Consider the following 22,903-nt stretch of genomic DNA (forward strand, 5'->3'; position numbering starts at 1 on the left):
CATGGCCTTTGACAGGTCACTGCTCCCCGGAGAGCAGATACATAACGCAGGAATGTGCAGTCGCTGGAGGGCTCATGTGGTTCTCATCAGCATCCCAACCCTCAGCGGGTGGGACCGCTCTCCCACACATAGCTTTCCAGTGTGTCAGCACCCCTGCATGAAGCCACAGGCTGGCCCTGCTCATCTTCCTCACTGGCCTGTGCTAGGGGAGTTTACAGCAGGTCAGATGCTGTGTCTCCTTGAGTCACATAGTGACAGAGGCACTTGCTTACTTGCCAGATTTTGTCTCCCCCAGAGTGTCTCTTAAGTTTCCACTTTGATTTTCTGGCCAACTTTCGCTTCTCTGCTCTGTTAGGATGACCTGAGTGTGCTATTTACCCCACTCCCACGTCTGCCTCCCTGCATGGTGAGGAGCACGTTGAACTTCAGCTCTCAGAGCCACAGTCAGTCCCACTCTGAACACAAGTCTGTAGACCACACTGCCCATAGTAACCCTGTGGTGCTTTGTCTTCCTGGTCTGTTGTTGTAGTGAATGGTCTCCAAGCGAAATATTTTAGAAAACACACCTGTTATTTAAATAAATTGTTTCTGCAACTTATCAGCCTTTTTGCTATACCCTCGCCATTTATTTTACTCTTCTAAATAAAATGCAGCTAGGATTTTTGTGACTACAGTTCACTTTAAAGTGATTGGAGGAGAAAAACAGGTTCATTCAGAGAGAAACTGAGATTTTTAATTGACTGAATCACCTGCTGGACCCCTGTGTGGGTAATGGCAGGAGTTTAACACGACTAATATACTAACATCATCTGGCACATGTATTCAGGTTGGACTGAATATGAGCATGTTTATTCACGATGCTGTTATCCCTGCTAGCAGCTGTGAGAGATGTGCTGGCTTTTCAAGTGCTTAGCCTAGGAAAGATGGTACTGGGGCACTGGTGCGCTGAGACACACGAAAATTTGGATACTGCCAGCAAAACTTGCAGGCTGTTATGTGCTCGATAAGAAGGCAGCTTCATGCCTGTCTCATGCTGGTCAGGTTCTGCACAGTCGGAGTTTATCAGCTGGGAAGCTGGCAGTCACACACTGAGAAATGAAGGCACTTCAGCCCGGACATGTTTCTGCATGTCCGCCAGTTTAGCTGGGACTCTAAATCAGTTTCTTGCATATCAGTAGACCACAGTTTGGAGGATACAGGTGGGCACAGAGGAGCAGTGACTGCTGGACCATGGACACAGGGTTAACTGAGGACATTGCTACTTGTGAACTCTGAGGGAGTGTGTTTGCAGGTCCACTTCCCAAAGGAGACTTGCATTCAGGTTCCCCATGCTCTCACCTCAATGATATAGTCTTTTCCATCTTTGCTGTGGACAGCTTTGACGGCGCAGATGTCAAGACCTCCAAACATTTCCGCGCAGGCGTCCGCCCAGAGTCTGTACCTGCAGAAACCACAGAAGCATGGCTTGGGATTAGCTGTCATCAGGTGGTCCACCAAATACAGCCACCTGTCCTGCTGCCCATAGGCGCACAAAGAGATTCGGGAGTCCTTTTTTTGTCACAAGGCAACTTCATACACATTGCCTCCCTCTCTTGCACAGCAGATGGAGCAAAAAGAAGAATCTTGCCTAAAGTGTGTCTTCATTTGAAATTGAAACAATCCTGCCCTCAAAGTCACTTTAAAATGTTTCTTTCCCTCCTTGGTATTTACATCAGATCTCTGGCTGGTTGTCATTTAGCCAAGCTATAAATATTTAGGTCATTTAATCTCCCAGTAGTGTTGGCCCCTTAGCATTTGTATTGGCTTTGCCTGAAAGCCCTCCACTATGCAGGGCAGCTTTCTCCTGATAAGATGTCCTGCACATTAGGTCTGGAACAGGATCAGAAACTGAGTGCAGAACTGAGCAAGGAGTAGCCATCCCCTCCTTGATCTGTAACCCAGCGACTCCTGCTTTTTACAATCTACTCTTTCCATTTAATACTTTTACAGTCTCCTGCTGCCTTTCTGTCCCCTGGGTGTTACTCCTAGCCAGGCGGTCCCATTGCACGGACCAGGCACTGTGTTGTCAGAGGGAGAGCTACAGACTTGCAACCCTTTTCTCTGGCCATCCCAGGATGAGAATGTGAGCTGGTGGCCCCTTAGCTATCCTGCTGTCAGGGGAGAAGAGAGAATGACAAGAGGTGTCTTATGGGGGGACCGCATCCCCCCTACTGTGGAAATGAGGAGGGAATGAGGCGGCCTGGTTTTATTTCCTGTGCAGCTGTGCCGCAGTCCTGACCATTTCAATAAAAATAATAATCTCAGAACAGCAGATCTGTAAGCAGGACTATGACAAAATGCAGAGAGGGGAGGGAAGGCCACAGTCTCACGAAAACACTGACATTTTGAAGACCCTGCAGGGACTGGGAAAAGAGCTGTTCTGGCCAAAGAACAAGTTTAAGTCCTTGAAGCCAGACAGCATCCCCATAGCTTGACAATATAATGATCAACTTGTGTGAGCACAATGTCTGTGGGAAGAAGCAAGAATATGGCTTGTATGACTACTGGTGCTCCCTTATCCCTAATGAGGAATCCAAGCATGTTCACTCCAGCCCCCCTGATGAAGACAACAGCTGAAGACGAGTCAGTAGCATAAGGAGGAGCAGAACTGTGGACCCTGTGAGCGAGGCAGGAGTCACAGTGGGTGTCCCTCCTGCACTGCTGTGGCCCTGCACCACGGGCCACCATCGTGGAAACCACCTCTCTTCCTGAGGGATGTGTCTAGGTGCCACACAGCCAGGCTCATGGAATTGTCCCTCCCAGCAATCCCAATAGTTTCACATCTTCAATGCACTGCAAGGTGTCAGGGCTTCTGGGGTGGAATAGCAGCGCTATGGGATAGAAGAGCTTATTTATGCATATGCATCAGGGGTAGCATTTGCAGGGGATTTACTGCCCTTTTGCCTGGTATTACCTGAACATGTCAATCCTTTGGGCTACTGTTCAGTACAGTAGGCACTTCAGGTTGCTCCTGCTCATCAGAGGATTTCAGCACACTCATGCCTTGCTGCCTGAACTCATGATTCATGGGATTTGTTGCATTTATGGCTGGATTAGGCTATAGTGGTGAATTGTGGTACTACATCTATAAAATGAACCTTCAAAGTGCAGCATGGCAAGAATCTGGGTTTTAGTCCTACAACACTGCAATGGGGCACTGTCTACCCTCCATTTCTCTAGCTTCAGCTGTGTTGTAGACAACCAGGATGCATAATAAGGTCCAGTTACCACAGTTCTGTCAGGGTCTTGCAGAGTCACCTTCAGCATCTGCTTTGGGGCTTGGCTTGGCTTCCCTGTTGCACAGAACTGAAAGTGCAGAAGGGACATTAGATGATTACCTGCACAACTCTTGTACCCCAGAGAGCAGACATTTCTTTAATCTGGTCTGAAAGAGTACAGAGATTGCCTGTCTCCTCCAGGCAATCGATTTCTGTGCCATGCATCCTTACTGTTAGGAATTATAGGAAATGTTCAAACAAACCTTTTCCGCTATAATTTGAGCCAAATATTTCTTACAGTATTGTACTAGTAATACAAAGAGTGAGTAATGTTCTACTAGTAGCCTTTTACGTATTTGAAGAGCTTGTGCGCTTTAAGGTTTTTCATCTTCAGAATGCAGTGATGTTCAGCTTGTGGACAACTTCTTCCAACTCTGTGACAGCGAATGAAGGAAAGTGAACCTCTGCACTGCAGGCATAGATTCATTATGCATGAGTCAACAACTCTAGTGGAAAAATATCAATGGTCTGCCAACTGAAAAAGGTGGAAAACTATCTAAGCAATTGTTGCATGCTTTTTGACTATGTTTTCTCTGAGCATTCGCTTTATTGTCCTTTGGGCTCTTTCCAGTTCCTTACTATCTCTCTTCAAATGTGATGCCTAAACCTGGACAGGGTCAGAATTCATCACGATCCTGACAAATTTGAGGTATAATCTGGAAAAAATCTCAGATTCACTAGGCATGAGTTGCCTACACATGATCTATGGATTCTATAAACCTAAGAATAATTTACTTAAATAGGGTGGAGAACAAGTGACTTGATAGCAGTTCTGCAGAATAGGGTTTAGGAGATATAGCAGAGCCTAAGTTACCATGAGTCAACAATGTTGTGCAGTTTCAATATTAGCAAATATCATAGTGATTTGAATATATGGAAGTACCGTCTGCAGATTTTAATCTGTAAGATGTGTAAAGCAATTCCTTCTGCTCTGTTCAGCTGCAAGAAGACCTTGGCTAAAACAATGTTCACTTTTGGGAGGCTAATGCAAAAAAGTGCTTTCAACACTTCAGCTGACAGAATTTCTCTCTGTTGAGCAGAACAAAAACACTTTTCTCTGTGTGCCTCTCATTAGTAATGTACTTAGAATAACTTCTTGTTACTTCTTGTTATGTGCTGTGACCTTTCTGATTTTATCCCTACATGTTTGTGCTCGTGTGCTTGACCTTAGCATGCTGGTCTTTTTTCCTGTGGCTACATTCACTAAAGATCTAATGATTTAGCAATGTTGGTCTCTAGCTGTACTTCCAGTCTGTTCTCCAAAATAGGACAGTTTGCCTTTGTGTCATGAATATTTTTTAAGGAAACACTTAGTCTTTTAAACTCCTTTATCCAGCCTCCCGGGAGACCTCACTTACCGGTTCTCTCAGTTAACCAAAGTCTGAAGTACAATTCCTCCCTTCTAACCCAAGAATTGCTAATACTGTCTTTAGACCCTCTTCCTTACCTCTCTGTCATTGCAATCTGTTCTAGCATTGCAGAACCTGTGTTTGCCTTCCAGTTTCCAGAGATGGATGTCCTCCTAGGAAAACAAACCAAAAACATAACCTGAACATGAAAATACACTCCTGACCCATCCTCCCTCATACTGTAGTCCTCATTCTTGAGTCAATGCTTGTACAGGAGGGGATGAGGTGAGGCTCTTCCTCACAGAAGCTTTTCCAAAGCCTCCCTGAACAACACTCCATACAGGTTATGTTGTTTAGACTCATGAAAAACTGAATGAGGAGTTAGACAGGGAAACCTCCAAGGAATCTTGAGCACACACCAAGCTCTCTGAGTACTTTCTTTCTTTATACATCAGGCCCAGGGTTGCTGAAATGCCTGTAGAAGATTTCTGGAATAATCACCCTTGTGTTCTGCAATGGGTAGCATCCTCTGTTTGTGGCAGAGCAACTGTCCAGGCAAACTTTTGCCTCAGCAGCTTCACAAATGTCAGCTCTGACATTCTGGCTCTCCCTAACTTTGACTTCAATTGTACTGGTGTCATAAACTATATAATTATACCATCTTTTCACTGGCTTTTCATTGGCCTGTCTATGGCTCACTGTGTCTGGACTTGGAGAATTTATAATTGCAAAGCTGTTGGAGTCTCGTTAGCTGCAACTGATGGTTCATTTCCCACACAGATACTATTGCTGGCAAATCCTGGGTTCCACCATCACCCATCAAGGGGTGAAAATTTTCCTTTTCTTGACCTTAGGCACAAAGCAGACTTTGGGCAGCCTGCTGTGACAATGCTGTGCAGATAACCCTGGCATAGTGTCCAAGCTATGGCAAGTCGACAAGCTGACAGGGTACATCCAGGGAGCATCTCCATGCTGAAGAAGATTTAGGTAGAGATTTATAAGGGGGGTATGAGGTGTGATCCAACACTTCAACAAGGTTGTGGGAACCCTTGCTGCCTGTTCACTCACCTTTTCAATGTGATGTGGAAAGGAGACTCTGAACTTGCAGAACTATGTGAAACAGTGGTAATACTGATGTTCTGCTAGACTATAAACCTGCATCATTATAGTTGCATACCTAAGGTTCCCCTTTACTCTGGTGAGGGACAAACTGGAGTCCTATTTCTATTTCTTTTCTAAAGTGGTACGTATAACTGCTGTGAAATTTAAATTGTCTTTGTAACCATATTTAAAGGGGGGCGGGGGAAGAGTGCAGGGGGCAAGGGAACAAGATTACTGCATTGGATAACTGTGTTTCCATAGAGTCGACTCTTGTCCCATGTTCCCTTCATCCAACATCAATCTTCCTTCCCTGCACTCTAAGCAAAAGAATGGGTTCCTCCTGTTATGAGCCGTTTGATGGCCTGTAAGGTCAGTGTTCAACCTTCAGCCTCTCCTTTTCTTTTGTCATGGAATTCTTAGGATTACACTTTCCAGTTCTGCAATGGAAGAGCCATTCTTTATTAACATTAGGTTCAGAAAATTGCTCTGCAGTGGCAGGTGGCATCCAAAATCCCATTAGTACTGATGAGAACTCCCGAAGTTTGATTAGTGACAAGATGATTGGATATCAATGTTTAGAAATTATACATGGCATACCAAATGTAAGCATCTGTGTCATCCCCAGGAAGACCGAACCACAGCTATACAGTTTTCTAAAGAAATTTGTTGTGGGAAAGCTCCAAAAGAACTTTGTTCTAGATGTTGGGCTGATTGGTTTGACTTGTTTATGCCTGCCCATCTCCAGCCAACATTGGGCATAAGATATAAAACATTTCTCTCAGCTGTATCCCTAACTTTTCTGTTAGGGAACTTGCCTATTTTAAATGGAAAAGTTTCATTGGAAACCTTCTGAACTAGTCACTGAATTCCTACTCCACAGTCTCTGTCAAGATCACTCCCAAGCATGTTTGAGAAGTTCGGGTGTCAAGTGTGCCGTCAAATTCTTCTTGTTTCTTTCGCTTTTTATATTCAATGTGAAGTGGAAATGGAGATTGAAAACAAAAATATTTCCCTAACGTTGCCTTGCATCAAGCCCTGTTTCTCTCAGGGACTGGAAGTCAAAGTTCTTCCAATCATCCTAAACATCAGGGTGCCACAACAGTGTACAGTCAGTATCTTAAAGGAAAGGACCCCAGGCTTTTAGGAATCTGTTGATCAAGCAGATCTGTGACCAAGACACCTTTGGCATTGCTTAGGATAAGTTGATAGAGTAGTAGATCATGGGCTATTGGCGTCCTACACTCACCATCTCCAAGCTGGGCCATTTTAGTCTAAAAGTGGTTCTAGTTTAGACACAGTTGATGTTGTATCCCCTGCAGAGCACATTGAACTGCATTTGAGGTGACAAGAACAGAAGTCATGCTCAGGAAAATAGAAAGGAAAGGATATTAACCTCTTACTAAGAGCTGGTGGCAAGGAATATCCCACCCCTGAGAGTCAGCAGCTGCTGGCTTCATTCCAAGTGAAGAACATTTCTCGAGTCCTATATGGAAATGATCCCTCTGTTTGCCCCCGGTTGGGGTGAGGGTGGAAGCATAATTTCTGCCCCAGTTTCCCCTGCCACATGAGCTGTATTCATGTTTTCTCTTCACCAGTATTACAATGACAGTCAAATACATTTGGTGGAATTTTAGGCATGTATCACATGCTGCTTATCTCTGTTTTGAGCCTGGCCCAAGGCATGGGCTAAGTAGGTGTTTGTTAGTAGTGTAAATCTGGAGTCACTGCACTGAAGTCAATGGGAAACTGAACTCCAGCCTTGGGTCATGGGCTGGAAGGAAGTGCATGGAACATCTGGGGCGGGGAGGAATGCATGAGTCACCCTGCAGCATCCTCCCTCTGGCAGATGCTTGGTGCAAAGTAAACATATTCTGGAGAATTTCCCCACACAGACTTTTCTCAGAAGGAAGGGGGCTTTTAAAGTCTATATGTGTGGGTGAAGGTATAAAAATACTGAGTAGATTCCATGGCTCACAGATCAAAGCAATTTATTTAGTATGACACTACTGCAGATGCTGCAATTGCCTTTAAGGCTGAGATTTGCTAGCATGACTAATGATTTTGAGACTTCTATTTGAGAGACCAATGAGAGCTCTAATATTCTGGGTGCTTTTACCTCTCTCCCTAGACACAGTAGGGACATATTTATACCATAGGAATAACCTTTTATTCTGTCCAATGCTGGGACAGAAGGAACAACCCCTGATGGGACCGACTATACCTTTCTCCCAAGCTCATGTCCATAAATGTCTCTCTCAATATAAGTCAGCTTTCTGGGTTAGCAAGTTAGCTGTTTGCTTTCTTGGCTAATGAGCTTCAATTTCTCATTAAGGTGTTTTCCATTCATGGCTGTTTTCATGTGAAAATATTTTTAATTTAGCAAACAATTGTTTGCACAGCTATATTCCCAAGTGGGATTAGCTCTTAGTGTGACTGCTTTCTTTCCTCAATCATCTGGTATTATTTCTGATCCCTGTCTGGATGAGTGCATGGTGAGTACGAATAATAAATGGGGAGAGGATATGGTCAGGCTAACTGGGCCTTTGTTTCACTTACAGTCAGGCTGGGAGCAGGCTCTGGAACCAAGCCTGGGTAGGTTGGCAGGAACAGGGAATTTTAATTGATATTTTAAACCTTCCTTCCTTTGGCCAATTTGAGCCAGACTCCCTGAGATGTTAATGTAATATTAGGCAACTGTGCTATTGTTGACCTGATCAGATTTAAAACAAATTTTCTCTCATTGAATTCCCATGAAGTAGCCAAGTGTCCCACATGTCCTTCCCATGAAGAATGTGACTCAGTAATTATCTAGTTTACTCAAACACCTCTGTGGTAGGAATCCAACTGGGAATTTTCAGCAGCTATATCTGAAAAATGTGTGATCATGTACATTTGATTATCTTATTTAACTATGTTTCACCAGAACTATGGCCTGAGGGTTTGTAAACATGAACCCAAAACTCACATTACTGTGGGTGTTAGGTAACATATGAAATATATCTGGCGACCTGAAGAATGTACTGCTGGAGCTGTCTACTTGTCCAGAATTTTGTGGCTGGATAAGGAGCTTCTGGAGAAGCTGTGCTATTTGGCCTTTTTCATCTACTGGTTTGCTGTAAGAAGAAACAGGTGTCTTACTGACTCATGTGGTTATATCTTTAATTGAGCTTGACAATTACTGAAGTTTGTCTGAATGCTTTTAAATATTTTTAAACATACCAGTGTTGAGCGTTGCCTTGATGCTACCTTCCTCACTATCCCAGGGGGCAGGGAGGAGCTTTGGGGCACCCACAGAAATGTCTCTCCTTCTCCTTTCTCCTCCTTCGTACGCTTCACAGAGCACACATCCAAAATGCCCACAGAAACCCTGTGTGCTGGCCAGGCTGAGGCTGCTCGTACCAGGTGCTGTGTGCTCCTCATGTCCTTGTGTGATTGTGGTGCTGTCATCTTCGACTGGGAGAGGATGGGTTGTTGCTATGCGTTGGACACTTTAGAACTCCATGAGTTGCAACTGGCTCGATCTTTTTTATTGTTTCCCACAGGTGGGAAGGGAGTGGGTTTCAGTTCCCACTAGAGGGTACTGGGAGCTGGAGGATTTTGCTGGGAAAGATCGTAGAATCATTTAGATTGGAAAAGACCCTTAAGATCACCAAGTCCAACCATTATCCTAGCACTGCAAAGCCCACCACTAGACCATGTCTCTGAGCACCACATCTACACATCTTTTAAACACCTTCTGGGATGGTGACTCCATTGCTTTCCTGGGCAGCCCTGGGCTCACTTTGCAGTTGGCACCCTTCTCTGCTTCTGTGGCAGTGCGGCATGTGAATGGCTCACAAATATGGTTGGTTTATGCAATGCTTTCATAAAATAAGAAAATCTCGCAGTGCCTCTGTAGTGAGTTGTTGCTTCTGGCTTAGTTTTTAATGGCTTGATGCTCAGCTGGAGTAAGGAAACTTAACTGTTGAGACAGTGAAGCTACAGAAGTTTATACCGAATTCTATTGCTCCTGATCTTCTCAGTCATGGTAGATGCTTTCAGTAGTTATGGCCAAATATATGCACTGGCAACAACACCATCAAATAAAAAATAAATGAATTTTGACCCACGTCTATCCAGATATACACAATTCAGAGAAACTGTTTAAAGAGAGTGATAGCACATTTTTTGAAGAAAATCTTATGAGAGTCCAGTTTTAATAATGTGTAGGTCCACCAGTCTCATTGCAGAAACATGAGAGCTCCCGCTTTCAATTTAAAGTGCTCTCCTCCACACGTAGTACTTCTCTGAACCTGTCACTTCTCAGAAAGCTCCTTCTCAGGCAGTCAGCATTTTAAAACAAGCAGTTATGGCAGTTTTCACTGCAAAAGGGGACAAATCAGTGAAAACAGCATATATAGAAACTTGGTTATGATAACCGCTAAACAACAGTGACCAGCGCTTCGACAACGGGATGGAGAGGTGATAGGTGATGGCGGAGCACAGTTGTTTTAGTGGGAACTAACTGAATCTCAGAAAGAGGTAGAGGGAGATTTACTTTCCAGAAACAATAAGCTGATGGTGAGTAATGGAGAAGATGATCAGTGGATGAGGGCTCTGAGTTCGGAGGTGGGAGAAGAACAGCAGGGCTATTCTTCAAGAAAATTAAGTCAGCTTCCTACTCCTGCCCAGAGCAGACACCGACTGAATCACTTCCACAGCATCGTCTCCCCAGCATAGCTATGCACTCACATGTAAGCCTTGTAGTTGCTGCCGATTTTCTGGATTCGGATGTCATACTTGGAGTCAATGAAGGGCTCGGTGGTGGCATAGGTTCGTGCCATGGCTACTATGCTGGCCATGTCCCGGAAGTCGTGCTGGTTCTCAACTTTGACCTTGATTGCCAAAATACAGTGAAAAAGTGACAAGAACAAAAAGAACAGGAATACTTTGTGAGCAGAAGTAATCTCTGAGCCTGAATAGCACAATGTCAGTTAAAAAGCACATAGATGGAGCTGAGGACAGAGCAGGGATTGTGTGATTTAAAGAAAGAAGTTCCCCAGACGAATCCAGCCCAAAGCAAGTCAACCCCTTTCTCCTTCCTCATGCACAAGCCCTGGTAAACCTGGCACCAGGGATGCAACTAGGTCTTTGCCCAGATGGCTCTCGCTAATGTGCATTGCTTTTATGATGCTTCAGAAAAACATTCGATCTCTTAAGGGGCATTACTTCATTCAGACATTGCAACTGCTATTTCCCATGTTGGGAGGGATGAAAACAGAATGTTCTGGGTGGTCAGGAAATAGAAAGCAATGCCAGGAAATCAGCACAAGGGCTGGTTGTCTGCCACCTTTAGGCTTCAGTTCCCTGAAATTTCACATTGTGCCCCTCTGGAATTTCTTCGAGGAGAGGTGCAAGTCTCCCCACTGGAAACAAACTCTGAAGGAAAAAGATGTCTCTGGGGGGCCCAGTGATTCTTTGGGGAGATCTGTGTGAGTGTGATGCCATGGGCACGTGTGTGGGACAGCTGGTTGGGTGTTAGACTTGGATCACACTTGAACATGAGAGAGCAGTGGCCTATGAGCTGGAGTTTTTCTGAGAAGCTGGCTTTTCACAGATTTGTATTCAGTTATGAGAAATGCTCTGTATCTCATCCAAAAAAATAAAGAAAGAAGGAGCAAAACAGTAGAAACTCTAATGACACGATCAAATCTCTACAAAAGCTCATTGATTTGGAGGAGGAAAAGTGAACAAGCAGGTAATGAAAACATAGTGGAAAACTTGTTTGGTGCATCAGATAAACCCATGCAAGTTTTGTTCCTTAGGGCTGGATGGGTGCAGAAAAGGTGGGTTAATTGGTGGAAAAAAGACCAACACTGTGAAAAGAGTGAGTGAGTGACTTTCTTTATGGATTACCTATACTTTGTAGTTTGTTAACACTTCGAGACTACAGGTGAAGATTGCAACTCTGCTTTGCAAAGTGTCTGCTTGCTCATGACAACCAGTCTGTGTCTGCCCCAGAAGAGTTTCCCAGTTGATTCAGTGTGTGTGTGTTAAAGGAGGGTGATGCCAGACTATGAGGAGCCAGCTGAAGGAAACATGCAATGGTATTTGGTGTTTCTTCGCAAAGAACAAACAAGTGGTTTTACATATCTGCCTTTAACCATGAGAGAGCAGGAGCCATCTTAACTAGAGAACAGGGGACAAGCTTGTTGCTAACCAGTTTTACTCTATGTAGATGGTTTTGTGTAAGCACCAGCTGTGACATAAGCCCAAGATGCAGCCACATCCTGGTGCAAAAAAGCTCTTGAGAAGTGAACAGGTTGTGGGGAAGGTGAAAAGTGCAACTAGTTTGACCCGTGCCCATTTCTAGATGCCTGAATAAGGAGAAAAAATACCTGGTCTTTGCTTCTCCTTTTGCTGAATGTCAAATACCCCTAGTCCTCCTTGCTTTTGCTGTGGTGAGGGCTTTGCTCTCTCTATTCAGGGACCACTGAGAAAAGGAGCAGAGGAAGAAGACAGTGGTCTGTGGGGTGGGAAGGTAGGAAAAAAAAAAAGAGGAAATAACAAACACGAAGGGGAAATGTAAAGGCAACCATTGCACGTCACCCAGGAGGAGCAGCCTTGCTCTGGGCTGTGTTGTTCCCCTCTGTGTCTGGGTTGGGCTGCGTGTGGTCGTGGCTGCTCCTGGTGCAGCAGGACAGGGTGAGGTAGTAGGAATGTCCCAGAGGCAGTGGAGGGAGGGGGAAAGGGAGCACCTCACATGGGGGAGCCCCCAGCCTGGGCACAGTTTGCAAAATACGAGGGGGAACAACGCAGGCTGTGTTGGGGATGGGTATTTTTGCTGCACAGATAAAAGCTGCACTGGTTTGAATGGTGTTGCGTGAGAGAGTCCCACCCAGATGAGATGATCACAGGAGGGACTGCATGGGCAGGCAACCCATGGTGTTACGACATATTATCCCAGACCCTTTCGGCAATGGGAAAAGACAAAAACCCTTATCTAATGACCTACTTGGAACAAGAACACTTGTGGGATCTGAAACAAAGTGCTGCACTTGTGCAACAGATGTCTTTGGGCCTCAGCTGAAACATTTGCGTCCACAGCTCAGGAACATTCGTCCCAGAGGCAGAGGAAAGGATACTGCTTCCCTTTCCAGATTGGAATTAGCCCTATTGTTATTGCTAGAAAGGAGCTGTATGCTTGTCTTGTTAATGAGGTTTTTTTCCTCAAAAATACAGCATGCTATGGAAAGAAAGAAAGGAGGGGTCCATTTCTGCCTCCCATCCATTGCTCCTTTGCTATGGGGAGAGAGAAAACACTTGAAAGTGTTTTCTCCAATGGGCCTGAGGATTTTTGTCTGGGTAAATAAAGAGGGGGGACTCTCTGAGGACACAAAGTAGGAAATGTAAAAACAAGGTGACTCCCACAGTGTACACCACTGCACAGTCCTCAGCAAACAGGCCTGCCGTCTTCCTTGGCCTGTGCCAGAGCCTTTCCCCTGGGCTCTTCAGAGAAAGCACCTCCCAGAGGTCCCCTCTAAGGAGATCATGGCTTTATTTCCCACCAGGCATCAAAATAATCATCTCTCCAAAGCTGAAATCTGAGCCACCGTTTGTTAATTGTTAGAGCTGGGCAAATTTGACAAAATAACAGCTGTGTCATTGGTTAAGGCTGGTTCAGTCCGGGGTACATTATTACTTCATGAACGGGAAGCACTCGAGTTACAGTCAAATTAGATTTATTTTCCTGACTTATCTATCAAGTCCACCATTTTATTAGCTTTCTACTTTTAAATTTTGTATAATTCATTTCCTCCTGCCTTGTAACCCTTTTATGTGTCAATAAAACATCCATTCTCCAAACAGGAGAAAAAACCCTAGAGATAACCAAAGCCAGGGTGGATGTGGTATGACGCCAGAGGGCATTATTTAAGAAGGGACTATTAAAAATCATTCTAGAGCAAACAGTTACCAATTTACCTAATAAGGGATAAATCTGTCTTCTAAAATGCAGGTTGACCAATGCATGAAGCTGAAAAAAGAAGTTGGAAAGAGATCAACAGGAAGCCATTTTTCTCTCTCTCTCTTTTTTTTTTGCAACCTTCTTAGGATAAATGCAATATCCCATTAGCTGCGTAGAGGAGTGCAAACAGTGAGTGCAAACACAGCGCCTGCCCTGGCGGCCTGTTTGCTTAGCTGCGCTGGCTGTTTGAGCAGCAATAGGCTCATTCTGGAGCCATCAGCTGCTGTTTGCTGTAGCGTTTTAGTGACCTGCTGCGAAGAGTTTGGACCAGTGTGTTGACAAATGCCTTTTCTGAGACATATCTCCCTGGGCTAGTCCCTGTTTCCCTTGTGGCTCTCTCCTCTAAGCCAGGCCTCGGCTGTGCCCTAGCACGCTCCTTGTTGCTGCGCTGGAGAGGGGAGTCTGGCTGGATCCCTGGGAACACACTCACACAGATGTGACTGTCCCTTTGCCCTGTGGGGTCTTAGAGGCTGATACTATGTGACCTGCAGCTGGTGCTTGTTCCTGTCCTCAGCCTGCTCAAGAGGCACTGATCTTCCTGTGCTTTGCTGGAGAGCTGTCCGAGCGACAGTTCAGGAGCCATAGAATCAATCATTTAGGTTGGAAAAGACCTTTAAGATCATCGAGTCCAACTGTTAACCAAACACTGCCAAGTCCACCACTAAACCATGTCCCTAAGCACCACATCTGCGTGTCTTTTAAACACCTCCAGGGATGATGACTTGACCACTTCCCTGGCCAAGCATACAGCATATTGCAGGTAAAGATGAGAATCTGACAAAAGCTTCTCCTCTCTCCATGAGATGAGTGTGTCGTTCAAACTAAGAAGGATGTGAAAAGAAAAGGGGGGGGGGGGGGGGGGAGAGAAGAAAAAGGAAAAAAAAAATAAGAAAAAAGAAAATAGAAAAGAAGAAAAAAGAAAAGAAAAAAAAAAGGAAGAAACACTTCTGCCTCATCCCTGCTGTGAACTTTCTTTTGAGGCCTTCCTGCAGGACAGGATTTTGGCAGATGGGTCTTGGTATTGTTAAAAAACCACTGGATATTTTCCGGGCAGTCTGAGCCACCCTGAGATCTGTGTGGGCACAGGTTCCTGCAGTGAGGGACCTGGGTAGAAATTTCTGCTTTCTCTGTCTCATAGTTCCTGAATCTACCGCCTTTTGTACACCCCAGGTGTTCCTGGACACCAGGATCCCAGGGCTATGTCATTCCTCTCTCACCTTTAGCCTAAGCACTGTAAGGTGTTGCCTCACAGTCTCCTTTTGCTTTTGTTAGTTATGTGGCCACATGAAAAAAAAGTCAGTCAGCCAAAGTGGCATAATTATAGTACTCTACTGTGGCTGCCTCAGCTTTGCCCCTCTGAGTGTCATCCAGAGTTGACTCTGCCTTACAGGTTAAACCCACATCACTTTGGATATGGCTTGTAGAAGCAGTTTCTGTGTCCAAACTGGGGTGAGAGGCAGGTTCAGCTGGAAGGTAAATGTCCAAGGCTGCGCCAGGGCTGGGCTTGGCAACGTGGTGTTTAACTGGGTCTTCGGAGGCTTGTGAAAATGCCCTGTCAGAGTGTTTTCCTCCAAATGAACTGGCATGGTCACACAAAGCTTGTGATTTTTTATCCATCTCGACCTGTGCTGAGCCTTTCTGTAGTGACTTTGTTATTTTGAGACAGCAGGTCTTCAGGAATGGCTCTGCACAGGGTGTTTCCTAAGTCTCTCCTTTCCTTTACTCCAAATTATAGTCTCCCTCTCAGAAAATACCCAATCCAACCACCACACACTGAGTTTAAGCCTAACTTTGAGCCACTTCAAAATAATAAAGACACAACAGAGTTTGCATTTCCCTGTTATCCTCACACTGAAGTTCTCCAAATGTTTTGCTGCCTTTATGTGGGGGCTGCGGTGGGTCCATAGATTCCATGATGGTGGGCATGGGAACAGAAATTAGCCTTGAAGATATGAAGGCCTACCCGTGAGAAAGATGGGAGTAAAGTAGTGTCCGGAGATATTAAGGTGTACCCGTGAGAGAGAAGGGAGTAGAAGAGTAACATGGATGATGGCAAAATTAGCCAATGAGGTGTTACTGCTGTAACTTGTAACCAGTAGTGAAGAGACACATGAATTGGTAAAATTGTATAAAAATGCACTTGTGGCGATAAATGGCATCTACTACTTTCATCCTGGAAGAACTTGGTCTATGTTGTTTGTCTGTCTCAACCACAAAACCTTTAATACATTAAGCCTTATAGTCCCTACTGACCCCCTAAATAAGAGCTTCTCTCAGCCCCAGGTCCTGGCAGCTTTGGTCCCTGGTGCCCAGGATCAGTCCCTGTTCTCTGTGTTCAGCAAAAGCTTCCAGACTGATGTGCAAGAAATGGGGATGCTTTTGCTATTTTCAAGATGGGTGGTACCTCCTTGCTCATGAGTCAGTGGGAACACAGTGATTGGGCTGCTCTGTTGTGAAGGTTACATGTCAAGTCATTATTTGTCCTCCGTAAAAAAGAAAATATTTGTTCCTTGACAAACCGAGGCAGCCCTTTCCCCTTCCTTTCCTCTTTAGCACACTGGATTTTCAAAGCTCTCACTTTTGGAACATTCTATTTCTAGTCCCGAGAGAGACAAGGTGACGAGCTGTCCTTCCTGATAAAAAGCTTGCAGTATTTTTACATTACAGAGTGGCTCTGTTTAGTTTGTGCTATATTTATACCAGGGTTTAGAAAAAAAAAAAAAAGTAAAAGTAAAAAAAAGTAGACAAGTCTTTCCCATCCAGTGAGGGAGAAAATAACTCTGACCACATTATTATGAACAACAAGTTTTTCTTCTACAATGTAATAAATTCATCTGAGCCAGGATTTGTACTGGGGAGGTGTTTTCGTAATTATGGGGCTGGAGGGGACAGGAGGTGACTCTTAAACTGGCTTAATTAGAGAGGTCTAAAAATATAGAGTAGCAATATAAAAATAAATCTATGAAATTCATATAAATATCTATAAAGCCACATGAACAGATACTGGTTTTCCTGTCTTTGCAGATCTGGCAGTTGTTTCCTTCTCATGATCTGATCAGGAAGAGGTGAAGAGGCTCTTTGAGTGAATTTGCAGTGCTGGGCTCTGGTCCTAGGGCACTTTAGGGTCATGTTAGCACACAAATGGCAGATATTAACACACTCAGAGCTTTGTTCTTTTCCGTGGGCTCTGGCATTATGAGATCCGGAGTCAGGAAGAAGTGTTATTCCTTTCTCACTGTAGCGCTCACCCCGTGGAACAGACACCCTCCAATCACTTCTGGGGTAGGTAGACTCAAACTGGACAATGCTTAAAAATGCTGTGACCTCTTAGGAACTGCTGAGTGAACAACAGGGAAGGACATCCCATCTTAGCGTACATCCACAACATGAGAAAGGTCCTTCTCTGCTGATTCCATTGTAGACAATCATCTAAGCAGTATTTCTGTAGATATTATTTTATTTGTATCAATACTGTATTCGACCAGTAGCACACAGAGCACTTGTTATGATCTTCCAGTGCCAGTGAAACATGAATTGACTCAAAATTTTGGAAGGGCGATAATGATGGTCATGGGAGGGGCTGACTTGTGTATGTCCTGTTTTCAGATGAGGAGATTGTTTGGGACTCCTTTGTCTCTTTGGCTGAAGGCTATTCCTGGTGTCTCTGCTCAAATCAATAGAGTGGCTGTTTCTGGATTTGTCAATGGAAATTTCAAAATACGCCTTTTATTGAAAATTTCTTTTCTTCATCTCTACCTGTACCTTACATGCATGCAGCACTTGGAAAGAGCATTTTACCAATAATGGTATACTGCCACCCCTTTTGGTTCTGACCTGGAATACTAACTGTTCCTCTTCCAAGCTGAAGACAGACAATAGAGCCTGTTTCTTGCAAGTCTTAACACAGTTATTTTTCATTATAGCTTTGAGGAGTCTCTGTTCAACCCTCTGATTAAAAAATGTGGTGAGTGAATTCTGTGAAAATGAAAGCTGGACTATTGTAATTATGCTCTTTCTAGTTATTATTGAAAAAAAATAAACACTCAGCACTACTTAAAGTGTCAAGAGCCTTATGGACATGAATTAGCAATAAGTATCAGGTAATCATTATAATCCCTCTGGATTATAATTCTGAAGAAGAACTGTGAAATGCCACAGATCTTCCTGTAAGTCAATGGTGGAGCTCTTTGGGAAAGAGGCCTTTTCTGTTTCCAGAGTTTTTCTGGCTCCTGGCCACTGCCTCAGTACAAATAAAGAAAACACTGTCTGGACTTCCCATCTTTGTTCATTCTTCTAAGTCTTGGTGCCTCCTATTACATGTGATTTTATCATTAATAACAAGAAAAATGCAAGTAATTCCTCGACAATTTCTGCTGGTAATGAGATTGTAATCTGAATGCTCACGTACTTAAAAGCACCCATTACAGGTATAAATACATGGCTTGCTATCTTGGCATAATTTGTTGCAGTTACGTACTATTTTTAATACTTACATATGTACTTTGGCTAATAGGTTGGTTATTTTGTCCTTTGTTTCTTCAGTCACTGCTTTTGTAGAAAACATGACCTGATGCAGGTGCTTTTTAATATTTATTTTCTTACACTCATCTAAACCAAAAGCAAACCTCTCTCTTTTCATATTACATATATTTTACAGCTAAAGACTTGCTATCTGCTGCTATCTTCTCTACTTCGGAAGACCAACCTCTACTTCTGAAGACCAGTGCAAAGAAATCCTTTAGCTTTCTGTATCTCCTTATCATCACTAGTTATTGCTTTTACATTATGATGGTTAAACCCACCATTATATCTGCTGGAAATGTTCCTCTTCTGAATTACTTAATTGGAGGTTTGATTTTTTTTTTTTTGCCTATAGGTGTTACTTTTCTAGTCTACCCATAGTTCTGTTAATCTGTATTTCTCGTGACATTTGCTGTAGTTTCTTTCTGTCAGTCCCACTTGAGCTTGAACCCTACTGTGTCAAAAATGACATGAAACAAATTCATGTTATTTGTCTTTTAAACCAACTGACTTGTTTTTCATTTTATTTTACTTCTTTATTTTCACTTTCTCCTCTTTTTGCTCTATGCAATGAAATGCAGTGGGACTAAAAGAAGACTAATTTAACTAGTCTCATCTTTCTTTCAGGCTGCTTCTGGCTGGAGAAGGGCCCAAACTAAAACCACAAGGTCAACAATGCTTCCTTCCTAAATCTTCCCCATCTACTGAACAGAGTAGTGTTGAAGCTTTTGTGTCCAAATACACATCCAGACTTCGCTAGTAGTCCCTAATTCCATAATGGACTAAACTAAACTTGGTCTCAGACCAACTCTTTCTTCTAAGATGCTGGCTGTCAGCCTATCTTCATCTGGAACAACTGCCTGCATACTCCCCTTGTACCACTGTATGCAATTGTGCCTGGAGTTTGAATAGAAACTCTCTTCCCTTATAACATGTGGCAGCAAAAATCGACATCATTAAAGAATAAAATGGGAGTGAAAGTGAGAGCCGGAAGAAGATATGGTGTCTGGTGCAGAAGACAGCAGTTAAATATTCTGCTGAGGGCTTTATCTGGAAACACTGTTAAGATTGGACTACTTTTCTCTGATTCTCTGATTCTGCCCTCATTTCTGTAGCCACCAAGGGTTCTTTGTGCACGAGAGAGACACAAGAAGCCCTTCCTGCGTTACAGGTGGAATTGCAGTGCAGTCAGATCCAGGATTGCAGGATCTCAAGGAACTTGAAACCTTTCCTCAGGGAGAGGTTTCTTCCTCCTCGTTTGTCCTTTTGGTAATGAAATCCTTCCTAGGGACACGTTCAGTGCTCTACAAGGAACTCTAGGCTGTCCACATGTACTCTAATTCAATGACACCTTTGCCTGTTTAACATAGGCAGCACCGATATTTTAACAGACACTTCCTGCTTATTTAAATGTTTGTTCTTTGATGCTGAAAGCCAACTCCACCACTGGCCCAGGGATTCAAGCCCATTTCCTCTCCAGCAGCTACCAGCCAGGCAGGGGAACATTGCAACCAAAGCAAGAAAGATTATGGGAGCTTCCATGTGCAATCCAGGAAGCCAGAAAGGGCTTCTGTTTCCAGAGCACAAGCAAACAAGCTGTACCAAGTTAAAGTTTGACATAGCTATATATACATTTCAGGCAAAGTCTGAGGCTGGGAGGTGGTCTGTTTGCTCTAGGGAAGCACTGGGACAGGGGGATCAGTTATGAAGTTTATGTGTCACTCGCTTGGTTTCAGAGATGATGCATCAGAATTTCCTACTTCTGAACAACTCAAGTTTTAGACAGGCGATGCTTTTTTAAATGGTACATGCAAGAAGGAGGAGGGTAAAGTGCAGCAGGAATGTGCTGGCAGCGCCTCACTGAAAGGGGAGTCCAGTTACCCCAAGAAACAGAGGCTCCTAATTCAATGGAGGAATAAAGATCCCAGAGAGCCTGGGAAAAACAAACAGGCCCTTCCTTCTGGGGAGTGAACTGTTTTTCAGGATTCCTTGGCAGGCAACCAGCCACTTGGCTTTGTAAGGTCTTGTTCTTCCTTGCAAGGAGGAAAAAAATAACTGAAGGGCTCCTGTTTTATTGAATAAGGTCATCATAATGCTCTCAAAAAGACCAGTGCCACTGCTCCTCATTGTGAGAGCTATGGGGTGTAGCTGTACATTACAGGTGCTTGAATAAACAACATTTCCATTTTCAGGAGAGAAGAAAATACATAAATGACAAGCCTAATGACTTCGACCCAGCCAGCTTTCCCCTGACTCTTCACAACCCCCCTTCCCACATCCCAGGCAGCCTCCAACCCAATACCACTGCCTGTCTCGGAGTGCGTGACAACGGAAAAAGGCCTTTTCTCCCACAGGAACAGCCAGTGCAACCCAGATAGGCTGTGGGGAGGCTTAACCCCTTCGCTGGCTGGCCACATACCATGTATGATCGCAGGAATGCTGTGCCACATATATATCTGTTTCCTGAGCTATATGTGGTTTTTCTTTTACTTACCTTCCCCATTCCAGCATGAGCATGTCCCAGCTTGACCACTACAGGGAAATTCGGAGTCGTGAGCTGAAAGATAAAAGAAGGAGCTCCTCATTAGTTATTTCTTTTCAGCCATTGTAGTTGAAATAGTTTACTTTTATTTTGTAGCTTTTATCCCCTTCCTGGATGCTGATAGGAGGATAAAAAGGTCAAATAAAGATTGTCCAGGTGGTAGGACAATAAGCAAATAGCTCTTCACTGGGACCCATATGATCAGAAATAAAGACCAGGCATATTCCTCAGATCTGACCCACTTTTGGTGCCTGATAGCAGTAACCTCTAGAACCTTCTTATTTTTTCCCTTGGCTTTTCCCACCCTGTACGTATGGATGTGTGTACACTCACATGTGTGTAAAAAAAGCTGCACCTGCAAGCTTGAGTAAGTGAACACTTTCAGATGCTGAAAACATCTCAATTGCAAGAAAGACAAGGGTTGTTTGTTTTGCTTTTTTTTCTCCACACAGACTGCTTTGGCCTTTAAAGTGAATGTGAGCAGTCCTTCGGCAGCTCCCATTCTCCTCCTGTCAGCAGCGGTGGGGGCAAGGAGACAGGGAACAGGGGCCAACCCTTGGGTGCAACTCGTAAAGTCCATCTATTCATAAAGCCTCTTCCTCTCTTCTCTGACTTCAGGGGCGGGTATAGAGAATAAAAGAAAACAAAGAAGTGTTGGAATCGGCAATAAAAATAGAAAAAATTACGTCATGTCTCCTCCCTGGCTTGTGTGGTGTTTACATTGGGCAGGGTCCTGCCATCTGAGCCGTGCAAGTGCATCACAGTGCACATGTGGGATTTCACTTGGAGAACTCTGAGTATCTTCTCTGCCTTCTATTCCCCAGTTTCATGCTCATGCAAGGATTCACTTGGAATGGTTGGCTGAGAGCTGGGTAACTGGACTGGTAGGAAGTGCCTGTGCCTGGAGTAACCAGGTGTGTATACACCACACCTCCGTGATGTACTGGTTGGTCCATTTCTATGCCTCTACTTGACACCCCTGTGATCTTCATCTTGTCCTGTGCTCCTGATCCCTGTGATCTAAATGTTATCTTTTCAGTACATAACCTGCTATTTTTTATTTAGTATTTAATTTTCTTTAATAGGAATTATTTTAAAAAACACTCTGTCTTTTTCCTAAATGCCTGAAGCGATGAGCTCTATTCCTTAAGCAGTTAACCCGAAGATCTGGCAATGGGAGGGAGTTGAATTTTGACAGATAAATGGGTCTCCTCTTTATTTAAGTTTGAGAATACATAAACAAATTGTTCTTGTGCTAATTACCAATTGTTTGTATGGACAGGCAGGCGCTACGCCCTAAAGATAGAATGGTGCTGCAGTCTCCATCTGTGGCAACTTGCTATAAATAACAAAACTAGTAATGAACACTGATGTGTTTTGCTGTTCAGCTGCTTATGTAAAGAAATATCACGGGAGAGGAGAAAAGTGAGCGCAGTATGTTCTCAAACAACCTGTGTCACTTGTGAGGACCTTCTTCAGACAAAAAGCTGGAGGATCCTCTTTGGACCACAGAAGGGCACACAGCTGCAGTAAATCACAGTCCTGGCACAGGCAGGGACCAGCACTCGCTGTTTCAGATGAAGAGGCAAGAGACTGTGATAGGTGGCCATCCTGAAGTTAAGCATACGTCCAGGCACATGAGTTTGTGCTCTATTTCCCCTTCACCTCCCTAATTCATCGTAAGAGCCTGAAACTTAATTTGCTGCTGTCATAAATGAATCAAATGGAGGACTGCACCTGAGGCATACTGAAGACAGGGCTATGGATGGACTGTGCCAGGCCTTTAATGCTAGTGGATGAAAGGCAACCTAGTAGTTAGGGCATCCACCTGCTCAGGCTCTGGGAGGCATGGTTTGCTTCCCAGCTCTGTCATCCATGCCCCATGCACACGGTTTGAGCCAAAGCACTTGCAAGCCCCGGCCTCTGTTCCCTGTTTGTGTGCAGAGGCAGCAGCTGCTTCTACAGCACAGGAAAAGTGAGCTGCACGCTACGAGCTGGCCTGGTACCCTGGCAAGGAGGCCAAAGAAGTGTGCGGGACAGATAATGTTATATCAGCAGCTCAGAGCAG

The 22,903-nt window shown here is 44.1% G+C and overlaps 1 protein-coding gene across 1 annotated transcript in view; it reads right to left on the reverse strand.

Moving 5' to 3' along the window:
* The window catches only part of SYN3 (synapsin III), a 199,991-nt gene that overhangs the window by 13,366 nt on the left and 163,722 nt on the right, over positions 1-22,903 (reverse strand). Inside the window, exons 7-10 of the mRNA XM_065039448.1 lie at positions 20,788-20,850; positions 10,499-10,641; positions 4,765-4,839; positions 1,339-1,441 (exon numbers count right to left, since the gene is read on the reverse strand). Coding sequence (XP_064895520.1) covers positions 1,339-1,441; positions 4,765-4,839; positions 10,499-10,641; positions 20,788-20,850 — 384 coding nt within the window. The remainder of the gene's footprint in view (positions 1-1,338; positions 1,442-4,764; positions 4,840-10,498; positions 10,642-20,787; positions 20,851-22,903) is intronic.

This window comes from Columba livia, chromosome 1 (genome assembly GCF_036013475.1).
Source record: "Columba livia isolate bColLiv1 breed racing homer chromosome 1, bColLiv1.pat.W.v2, whole genome shotgun sequence".
Taxonomy (NCBI): domain Eukaryota; kingdom Metazoa; phylum Chordata; class Aves; order Columbiformes; family Columbidae; genus Columba; species Columba livia.